This window comes from Amphiura filiformis, chromosome 2, assembly GCF_039555335.1.
Source record: "Amphiura filiformis chromosome 2, Afil_fr2py, whole genome shotgun sequence".
NCBI classification, from domain to species: domain Eukaryota; kingdom Metazoa; phylum Echinodermata; class Ophiuroidea; order Amphilepidida; family Amphiuridae; genus Amphiura; species Amphiura filiformis.
In genome coordinates this window covers 69585508-69597272 of record NC_092629.1, presented here as the reverse complement: position 1 = coordinate 69597272, position 11765 = coordinate 69585508, and the positions used below count along the sequence as shown (strand labels likewise).

At 35.9% G+C, this 11765-nt stretch overlaps 2 protein-coding genes across 2 annotated transcripts in view; one reads left to right on the top strand and one right to left on the bottom strand.

Annotated features, from left to right (window-relative positions):
- Positions 1-11765, bottom strand: part of LOC140146558 (probable leucine--tRNA ligase, mitochondrial) — a 136922-nt gene that overhangs the window by 36929 nt on the left and 88228 nt on the right. The gene's annotated exons all lie outside the window — the stretch shown is intronic.
- On the top strand, positions 811-9849 carry LOC140171878 (uncharacterized). The gene is made up of 6 exons (XM_072195222.1): positions 811-959; positions 4333-4416; positions 5683-5747; positions 7535-7614; positions 8189-8230; positions 9784-9849. Exons 1-6 carry the CDS (start codon positions 826-828, stop codon positions 9847-9849), a joined length of 471 nt encoding a protein of 156 aa, XP_072051323.1. The 5' UTR covers positions 811-825.

Here is an 11765-nt window from a genome sequence, read left to right as displayed (position 1 = left end):
CGTGCAAAAATAAACTTCTGAAAATTTTCTGGCCCGCCCACACAAAGGTATTTTTAGAAAGTCAAAATGCCATGGTTGCATACCTTATTTAACTGATATTAATAGTAGTAATAGTTAAACGTAGGAAGTTTTGATCATCATTTACCATAAGATTGTGGTTCAGTAAGGTCCATTTCAGAAGCCAAAAATGGGATTATATTTCAGCCATCAGAAAAATAATGATGGGCTATTTTAAACGTTTATGTGCATTTACCTCAGAAATCTTTGAGAACACCTTTTATGAGTTTCTATTGATATATACCACAAAGATATAGGAACTGTGACCATAGTTTTATTATTATTGGGGCTATTTTGGCCTTCTACATCATTATAGTGTTCCCGAAATAGCCCTGAATTGAGACAGGGCTATTTCGGCCACCCATTTATAAAAAAAAGTATGAAATAAGGCAATTACTTACATTGTACATTACTGACTTCAAGACTGCCATCCGGACCCATTTCACTTAATTACTCCATGAATATTTTTTGCACCTCACACCAAGCTTAGGAATTCAAAGGTCACTCAAAACCTTTGTTGAGATGCAGGTACCTGTTAATATGGAGTAACCAATCCAGATCCAGATCCTGCTGATGCTCTAGTAATAAGTACTAAAAGTCACTCTGATTTCTGGAGCCCATGTGTACCTGGCATGTGATATGATAGTTACATGATCAATCAGTGCAATTTTATATTATTATTTTGTTTTATTTTAAAAGTTGTCATATAACAGTAAAAAAAAACCGGTTGTTCTTTATATTACAGGTGCTACACGCCCATCTGCAGGCATGTTCTGTTATGTCAAACATGCCTTTGCAGAGTCTCTTCAGTGGTACCTGTGCCTGATACTACATGTATCAGTGGATACAAGGAAGAAGGGGGTGCAGTACATCTGCAAGGATGTGCTGATAAAGGAAAGAGAGTAAGTATGATTTTCAATTTAATTACTGTTTCGAGTCTTCAGCAGGACGATTGTATGAGATGTTTTGAAGACAAGGCATATAAGCATTAACAGAATGAAACTATCATCTTGTAGCTAGAGACTGCTGACAGGTACAGGGTGTCCCAGAATGATCTATACTGTGTTTGAAAAAATTCTTAAAAATACATAGTCAAGAGTGTATCTAATTTTGATAAGTGCAATACAATGGCACACATGGGTCAGTCCATGTCAAAACAGACTGAGTGTACACCCACCCTCTTGGATTATGCTCTCCTTTGGCTCAGGGGTACCTTTCATGGACCCCTAGGTGAGGTCACAAGAAAAAATTCAAATTCAATTTCGTTTCGAATGGCGGGCCATCTAAGTTTGGCGACCTTGACCAAAATTGGGAATTTAAGGTGTCCAAATGACAAAGCGCTCTCTTTGAGAGGCATTTTCTTCTTAATTAAATCAGTTGTGACCCTCTTTTTGAATGTGGTCACTCACTGGCTGTGTCTGAAATGCCTAATGCCAAAAAGATTGATTTGAATTTCGATTTGGGATTTCAGAGGGGTCAAAATCAGCACTTCATACTGTTCAATCAAATTATCTTTGATTTTGAAGGACCCATGATAATGCCACAGTGCACTTATAGGTCCTAATTATGTTCAGAATGGATTAACCATGTACCAATGTCTATGAGCAATTCAAAAAAAGAGAAATATCTAGACCCCTACAGAATTTTAGGCCCCCTAAAGTGGTTCAGCCACAAATGGCGCTTAAAATCGGCAAATTTTGACACCTAATAACTTTAGGTGTACACCAGATATGAATTTCTAGTCTTTTGCATCTGAAAGAATGTAGTCTAATGTTACTAGGAACATAAGATTTGTTTTGTATTTTTTGTGTTTTGATACTTTCAAAAAGGTCGTTGACCTATGAACATTTTTCGTCATAGCGCCCTCCTGACAGGTCTGACACATAACAAACTATACATTTTTGGAATCCTCATGACCATACTGAGTAATTTGATATATTACTTGACATAATTGGGAGCATTCTGAAAATTTGACCCCCATAACCTGTACTTTGCATGTGCATCGTTGCCAGGAAGAGCATTTGTGACCCCCTGAAAAATCCATACAGAGGATTAGAAAGTAGTTTTTTCTTATTACTTGACTCAAGAGCAACTTGAAATATCAGGATAAATAATACAAATGGCTATAAAGTGATCAAAAATATAAAAAATATCATACTAAAATTGGCATTTTGTACCGTATCCTGTATGCATGGTATGTTAGAAAAAAATGACTATTTTTGAAAGCGTCAACTTAATACTAAAACACAAAAAATACAAAACAAATCTTATGTTCCTAATAACATTAAACTACATTCTTTCAGATGCAAAAGACTAGAAATTCATATCTGGTGTACACCTAAAGTTATTAGGGGTCAAAATTTGCCGACTTTAAGTGCCATTTGTGGCTGAACCACTTTAGGGGTGGCCTAAAATTCTGTAGGGGTCTAGAAATTTCTCTTTTTTTTAAATTGCTCATAGACATTGGCATATGGTTAATCCATTCTGAACATAATTAGGACCTATAAGTGCACTGGGACATTATCATGGGTCCTTCAAAATCAAGATAATTTGATTGAACAGTACGAAGTGCTGATTTTGACCCCCTCTGAAATCCCAACGAAATTCAAATCTATCTTTTTGGCATTAGGTATTTCAGACACAGCCAGTGAGTGACCACATTCAAAAAGAGGATCACAACTGATTCAATTAAGAAGAAAGTACCCCTCAAAGAGAGCACTTTGTCATTTGGACCCCTTAAATTCACAATTTTGGTCGAGGTCGCCAAACTTTGATTGCCCGCCATTCATAAACGAAATGGAATTTGAATTTTTTCTTGTGACCTCACCTAGGGATCCATGAAAGGTACCCTGAGCCAAAGGAGAGCAAAATCCAAGAGGGTGGGTGTACACTCAATCTGTTTCGACATGGAATGACCCACATGTCACCTACTTATTCTCTAATTTTTATGGAAATTGCTTGATGCGTTTTGGCGTGCCTTTGATATTACTGAAAATGGACAAAAACTTAATTTTGTAATTTACAGCGCAAGGCATAAACACATGGATGCTTTATCACCATCGTCCCGACGTTGGAGAAATTCTACATTCTTTTGTAGGAAATACATCTAATTTGGCACAGATGTAGAGCGTACAACACTGAACAATTCTTGATATGGTATTAAGTGAAACATTTCAATATGACTTCGGATATTTAGGTTAAAACATACTTTTTATGTAATATTTTTACCACAATTTTTACCCAAAAATGTCATTATTACAGAGAATTTAACTTCCTCAAGGATCCCCGCAGTCAATTTTAATATTCTCTGTTACGTACGTACGTACGTAGCTGTCGATTTGCCAATATACTGTGGACATAAATTATACATTCTTCGACACTAAGGACAATCATTCTCTAGACTTTCATGACAAACCTATCTTCGCCGGCATTTGAAATTATGAAACTCGGACACCGCATTATCTTTCAAAACTGCCAACAAAGAAGCGTAACAACTTAATAACACCATAAATAATCGATAGTTATCGACTATTTAGGAAAGTATAAGGACAAAAATACGTACATGTAACATTTTACAAATAACTTTGATTTGAACAGTTGGTAATTTTACAGATTTTCAAAATAGGTTGATTTGTGAAAACCATAAATTCACAATTTTTCGCAATATCCTGTAACTTCTATTAGAAACATCCAATTTCTAAAATCTAAAATTTCTAAGAAAGTTAAATATGTGTAGATCTTAGAATTTAAAACAATAGTGCCATTAATAATGCCCTTCATACTTATCAAAATCACACTTTCCCGGTATAGATCATTCTGGGACACCATGTAGTTATGTTTTTGAGTTAGCTGAGACAGTAGATATGGAGTGTCCTCGCAATATAGATGTGACCGTACACCACAAACCTCTTTTAAAATTGTCTAAGTGCAACGACGTAATGGTTATTTGTGCTCAATTGTCATCAGCCTTCATTGCATTATCACTAATTTAATTTTTCACTCAAATGCTAACTATGGTGCATCAAACGCCCTTCATGCAAGCAAATTTCTTGTCCCTAGTCTTAGAACTTGCCATTGGTCAAAATATTACCCAGCAGAAACAGAGGACCAATCAAGGTAGGTGCAAACCCTGAGCCTACATGTACATAGCAATGTGTAAGTAAACAAAGGTGTCCACAGATGTGATAGAAGCCTATACAGAAATTGTTTTGTTACAGACCACAGTGGTGAATGATACTAAACTACTGATAATGATAAACAAATCAATATTTTCAGAACCTTCACTACCGGACATGTGCAGCAAACCTGCCCAGCAAGTGTGGATGTAGAGGATATCCACGGCGTCCAAGAAGTGGCTAAGTATGTGCTTACTTTTTATTTTTAATTGTATTCTGTACCAACAATAAAAATAACAAAATCCAATAATTTCATCCAACTAATGTTATGCATGTCAGTTTTTAAGTTAATTTACTAGTACTGTTTAAATGTCTATTATACATACACTGTACATACAACAATTTCTTATAGGGCGCAATATCCAGTTTGATATAGTACCTTACTGTTTTTCAATTTTTCAACATACTATGAAAAGTTATATTTTGTTTCGCATTTGAACAATTCTTGGATCTTTTGGGGTTGCAGCCGCTTTGTGCAAATTATGGTGTTTCTTGACTCTTTTAGCCAGGGTTGAGGGTTGTTTGATATGGAGAGTGAATTGTTAAATGGTGTAACTATGTCCACCTATTCAAAAGGGCAATTAACAATTTCTATTATAAGACAAGTGTATGCACCACTAAAGATCCTATGTTATTGAAAAATGTCAATTTTGGCATAATGATGTTGTTGATTATTTTTTAATGTCATCCATAATTATTATGATTTGTATGTCTGTCTGTCTCTGTCCATGTCAAACTGGCAGTAGCGAATATCAGATGGCTTGTTGGGGATAGCATCCATGATATGGATTTTGCTGGTCTGGTTAATTCAATCTACTAGGTAGAAATTTACCATAATTGCCTTGTGAAACGTCTGCAAGTCTGGTGAAACCATCAGTTTTGGTCTGAAGTGGTGACAATTGCAAAATTAATTTGTTTACACATTGATAGCCACCAAGATTTTTTTATATTCGTATTGAAAGAAACTCTCAGAAATTGATGTTTTACTAAAAAAAATGTCAAATTTATGCACAAAATATCCTTATACAAATGCAGCTTGACTGCATTGAACATACACGCATGTTTGTGCCGCATCACGCAACAGGGGAATTGTGTGCATAATCACACTACTTTGTATTCACACATGACCGTCAATTTACTTCTTCTGACTTGAACCGTGTGAGTTTCCAGAGTTGGAAATAGTGAAATAATAATTTTTTTAATCAAGAAAAATGGGAGGGAAAATTAAAAAGCATTTTACCAGTTTCAAGTGAAAGTGTCAATAAGTCTCAATTTGACCCTGAACATGTCTCCCATTCTTCTGCCTTTAAGATTTATTAAAATATTTTATGAAAATGTTAGACATTTTGTTTTAATTGTATTGAGTATTGAATAGTAAATTATTAATAAGTACCGGTAGTTAATATAATATAATACATGAATTATTTTATATTATCATTATTTCATGCAGGAAATACAAAATGAGCATGCTAGACTTCAAAGATATATCCCATCTGACTATTCCATCCCTTAAGGGTAAGTAAATGTATTTTTGAATGATTAGTTTCTGGACATCCTGATTTTTGACAGATTTGGTAATTTAATTCCCAGGACTGTCAGTGCCAAGGTCCGCAGATACTGCATCCTTGTTGTTTCAATATAATGCATGATTGATTGATTGCTGATTCTTCCAGCCATTCCATCAATGGCAATCTCAAAATATTTTGTAAATCAAAACTTGCTCCCAATTGCGGTTCCTGTGTTTTACCTTCTACCTTGTACATTCTGCTACCACAAATCAGTGAGTTACAGTGTGTGGTGAGTTGGCGACATACATTTTATTAAATGTTTCTTGTGCCAAATTCAACTTAATGTGATTAATGTTCATGCCCCAAATGCTTTGACAATTTGATTTGAGGTGTGTGCAGTATATTGTGGGGTGTGGGATGGCAGTGTGTGTGGGGTGGCAGGGTTATAGGATGTGTAGGCCTATGTGGGTGGGTGCAGGGATGTATGAAGAGGGGTGTTAGAAGGATTGTATGCATAGGCCAGGACATGGGCCATAGTGAATCGGTACGCTCTAAATGTGTGTATTAGTGTGAAGTATTACGTCAAGTCCCAAAGCTGAAAATTAAATTAAATAATGTAATTGGGATATAAAAAGTAGAGAATGTGTAATGGTGTATCGTGCACAAAAAGCCATTGTATGATGATGCACCTTGAGATAAAAACACCAAAATTATGTAAATTGTCACTTTTTGCGCCAATTTTGAGCAAAATTTGTTAATTGCCCCCCTCCCCCGAAAAAATTTGCTGGTGCCGCCACTGAGCATAGTCTGCACGATACACCACTATGTATAATGCAAGTGCAACAACCTTGTTACAAATGGGTATTTTTTTTCAAACTCGTTTTTTTTTCTCACTGAGGTGCGCATAACAGTTGTTCTTCCAATATGCCACTATGTAATGAACCAGATGATGACTTACGGAAACCCCATCATGCACTGCAAACGTGTTATCACAAAAGTTTCAACTGCCACTTTACTTTTCAAATCCCATTGAATTCTGTGCAAAAGATGTTGTTTAAGAATTGTGCGTGTGTCATTATTTACTTGGTCAATTTCAGAACAAAAGTGATGTATGCATAAAGGATAATTCACACCTTCTGTAGGTAACATAAAATGTGAAATCGACTAGCATTTTGAATGCGTTTTTATTTTAAATATATCAGTCCAAATTCAAATTTAACCATGCCCGTCAATGCAATGTGCGAGCAGTGGTGTCATGTTCACTCACACAGCTGTGCAAACCGCAAGTCAACACAGTGGCCTGGTGGGAAGTGCTTAAATCATCCTCTGGTAATGAACCTGCCCATATGATGCAACTTAATGAGTTAGGCAGCTGGTTTTAATGTGGATGCATATTTCTTGACTTACAATGCCCACACTGCGCGATGATTGCCTGCATGTGTGTAACACAAAATTGAATCCAACCATGCCCACTGAATCATGGTGATTGGTCAGTAGTTGCATTATTGTATCCAAGGTCATGTGCTCCCATTGCTTTTTGAAATATGTGACATACATATTAGTAATTTTTCTTGAGAAGATCGTCAAGCATGTGACTGAGATTGTATTACCCCTCGTCTCTGTTCATGGTGGTCCCTTGACGATCATAGTGGTGTTTGACAATCTTCTCAAGAAAAATACATCTGGCAAAAAAATATCAAAGACCTCGCAAATTGTGAAATTATTTGTATAATATTTCATAGTTTTGTCTTAACAGTAATAACCATGTCATTTTATTTAATTTGTATTCAATAGAAGAACTGGAAATGGATGCAGATGGTGCTAGGGCTGTTGTGATATTAAACAACATGTCAGAAGGTGAATTACTAAATGAGGTAAATAGATTGGTCATAATACACACTATACAAAATTTAACACACTATATAACTAGGCATGTATTACACTGACAACATCACACTACTTAAACATTAAAAAAATTCTTGAAGTGTGCCCTCATTGAGGAATTTAAAGATTTGATCACTATAGATGATATGATATAAAATTGGATCCATTGAGCCCATATTTATTGGTCGAGCTACAAGTTTTAAAATAATTAGACGAGACATAGTCAGGTCCAAAATTTTAAAACTCATAGCGAGACCAATAGATATTTGGCGAAAAGCATCCAATTTTATCAATATTATATTTGGGATCCAATATTTTCACACACTTAGGTTCCTCATAACATAATGATGTTTAAACTTGGATAACCTCAATTTGATTTTTTACATGTTCGCATGATATCACAGGAAATACTAGCTGTGGATGCAAACATATCTTTTTGGAAATAAAATGTAACTTGAGCTAAAGTTGAACTGAACTAATATACCGAATCTTCTTGGGTATTGTAACATGTTTACAATTTTATCAATGACAGTTGAGAACTATTTCATGTGCATTTCTTTGCAGACAGCCAGTGTGAAGGGCAAGAGCAGTAAAAAAACCAAAAAGGTAAACTTCTGAGCTGAACAATATATTATAATTATTGTCTTTTAATAAATACAATCGGTGAATTCCCTAGTGAAACAGGCTCAAGTCCTGATCTAATTAAACACATCCATGATCAACCAATAAGTAGTGGACAAAATGGAAACACAATAAATTTTATATGTGAGTAATACAGTGCATACATGGTAATCGTGGTTATCACGTTTCCCAGGAAATATACCAGTATTTCCTAAGCAAACAGGGAATACCTACATTAATGCAGGGAAATTCTTGTAAAGCATTGAGGTATGTTGGAGGTTAAAGTTAGCACAATGTCTAATTTGGTGCTATTACATGTACTATGGGATTGGTTTTAACACTTCAAGAATTTATTCTTCATATTTAATTCCTGTAGCCCTAAACGGTAATTAATTGATAATTGGTTGGCGTATGTAGGTCGGATTTGATTAGGCCTATAACATGTCAAACAAGTAATTTTTTAATGCTTAAAGGCAACAACTCATAATTTTTGTAGGAGTGATAGTGATATCGAATCAAAAATTCGGTATAAATTATCAATGGTATTATAAAGCTTCAAATACTTATTAGGTTGCGATCGATTTTGATCCAGAACATGCATGATGACTACAGAATTTTGATACCAATTCTGACACCACCAATCCAGTAGAGATGTGTACTAAATTTGCCTGAAGAACACATTGTTTCTTCAGGAGCCGTCAGATCGTGCGAAAGCTATGATAGCACCATTCAACCATTGCCTATTTACACTGATTAGGAAAAATATGACTAACCCTCAAAGTCTAAGCAGGGCTTCTGCTTTTGTTTTGTAGTCCTAATTAGTAATCAGAACTACTAGTCACTCTCCCTTTTTCAATGGGGCAATCATGATCTCCTGATTGTGTTTCAAACACTTGAGAGTGTCCCCTTCTTCACCCAAAATGTGGTTTTGGCTTGCAAAGGAACGTAACAGTTTTGTCCGTCAATTGTTCACTTCTTCCAGGGCTGATTTTTTGTGTGTGCATATTTGTAATGTTTACACAATCATGTCGCAACTTACACTAAATGGAATCTATGTCTGCCACAGAAATCCATGTTAAATGACCAATGAGGTTCCTTTCACTCTCCCTTGCTATTTAAACTTAAAATGGACATACTGCCTTCCCGGTATGAATGAATGAATGAAAAGTTTAACCAATATCTCACAACTTACTTGTTTCCTGAATGCTATGGAATGCATGAACGGGCCTCATTCATAGAATTTAGGGCATAATAATCTATCATACCCAGGGGTGTGAAATCTACTCTTTTAAGCTAAATTCCTCGTTTTTGGACATTTCTTTGAGACAAATTTTCAGCTTTTTTATTCATTTTCGGCCCATTTTGAGCATATTTCAGTGCTTTTCCTCTTTTTCATCTTTTTTGAACAAAGTTCCTCTTTTTTTCAATAGTGGTTACTCACATCCCTGCATACCCTCAATTCTATGGATGAATCCCTGATTCAAATAGTCAGTACTTCAATATTTATTTTCTGTTTTGTTTTGTTTTGCTTTCCCCAGACACCTAAAGCTAAATCTAAGAAGACGACGTATGCATCCAGTAGCTCATCAGGTAATCCTAATTAGATTGACATAAAAATGGACAGAAAGTATGTGCACAGCAAACTGCAGGTTGGATGCCCTATGTCAGTCATAAGGCCACCTTAATTTAATATAGTTTCATAGTCTCAAACCCCTTTCCAAGTTGTAAACCTAATGCAGAATGTGTTTTGGGGAATTATTTTTTTATCTGTGGGACAAGCTTTTTGTTAAGAATAGACCACCTTTTCATTTGTCAAGGAGGTGTCACATAGTCAAGATGAAGAGTTTTTATTGAGATGTCAGATGTCATATGTGATATTTTTGTGTGGTGGATTTGAAAAAAATAAAAATAAACAGCAGAAATAACGCACAAAAAGCGGACTAATGCACATGGGGCTCAGAGACAAACTATTGAATTAAGATGGCTGCTTGTGAATAACTATGTGACAGCAGAGTTCTCACTTGCACTCATATTATTTCTCAAAAGTTGGCATCCTTGGAATGTGATATATACATTACAAGTGCACAAACTTATTGTGATTAGTTAAACATGCTTGTTCTAATTAAATGCCCTAAAATTCATATACACTATAACATTTTAAGTAAATTTTGCCACATGTTTGGTTTGATGTAATTGTAGACAATGATGAAAAAAACTGAAAAGTTTTTATGAAAAAAGTGCAAATTTTTTACAATAGCTACAAGTTATTCAGACAGATTTTTCCTAATGTTTTATCTGTGTTGCAGATGGTGAGGAGCATTCAGCTGCTGTGTCTCCCCTGCTGGTCCCAACGGACTATTGTAAAGGAAAAAAATACGCGATAAGCAGGGAGGAGGTAGAAAGAAGGGTTGGGCGGCCTGAGTTTTACTCGGCGTCCAACCTGAGAGACTACCTCAGGCTTAGCCGATCAAAAGAAGCGGAGAACGCTGTCAAGCAGGCGGTTGGTGATATACAAATCCCAGCATCGAATAGATGCAAGGTCGTAGAGTCGCCTTACATACGACTTTGTGAGAAGGAGTGTGAGGAGCTAGCCTCAGGGATCCGCTTGATGGATATCAAAAGCTTCCCCATGGACACAGCAGCGAGGGCCCTGGGGAGTGTTCCAAGGCAGGAAGGGCCTCTGGCCGATCATGTTGGGCCTGCTGAGGAAAGGAGAGGGGTTTTACACAAAACAAGGTTTGTTTGACATTGATCGATGTAAACGTCATAGTCATTGATTTTATATGAGGATTTCATTATTAGCAAGTAAAGCTACATAAATATAAATGAAAAAAATGTTGGACTTTCTAAGGGCTGCAATTCACTGGTGAATCATCAAAATCAAATTGCATCAACTATGTGATGGTTGCAGCACTTAGATTGTAACATCAATTATCTGTTTTATAGGGTGAAGAAAGTTTTTGGTAGCCAAACAACCAATAACAAAGCTCTGAAGCACCATGATGATGCAATCCATGTTCTATGATGTGTTCAACAAGTGTTCGCAGCCAGGAAAAATGTTTACCTGTGGGACCTTAATGCAGTTTGAAATATATTAAGGGTCCGCCATAATATGAGCCCCTGTCAAAGACAACTCTTTAAGTACATTATACAAGACTATAAATAGTTGTCTATGGTGGAAATAATTTTCTCAAGTACCAAAATGACAGAATTAAACCATATATTATTTTGCATGTGTTGGAAATCTGATGTTTGACCTGTCAAACTTTTAGAAGTTGAGCCGGACCTTTATACATTGACTGAAATGGAGTAGACATGTTCCTGCTATGAGGCTGTCCGTAGTTGTGGTTAAATGTTTTTAATAATATTTCAGCTCCAATGCCTGTTTGTTAAATGGATACGTTTTATTACTTTTTATTTCCATAATTCAGGAATGGTTTGCAACTCATCAGGCACTCCTTAACCCAAATGGAGGGTAATGATGTATCATCATACTCCAATATCACCCACGGATTTGGGA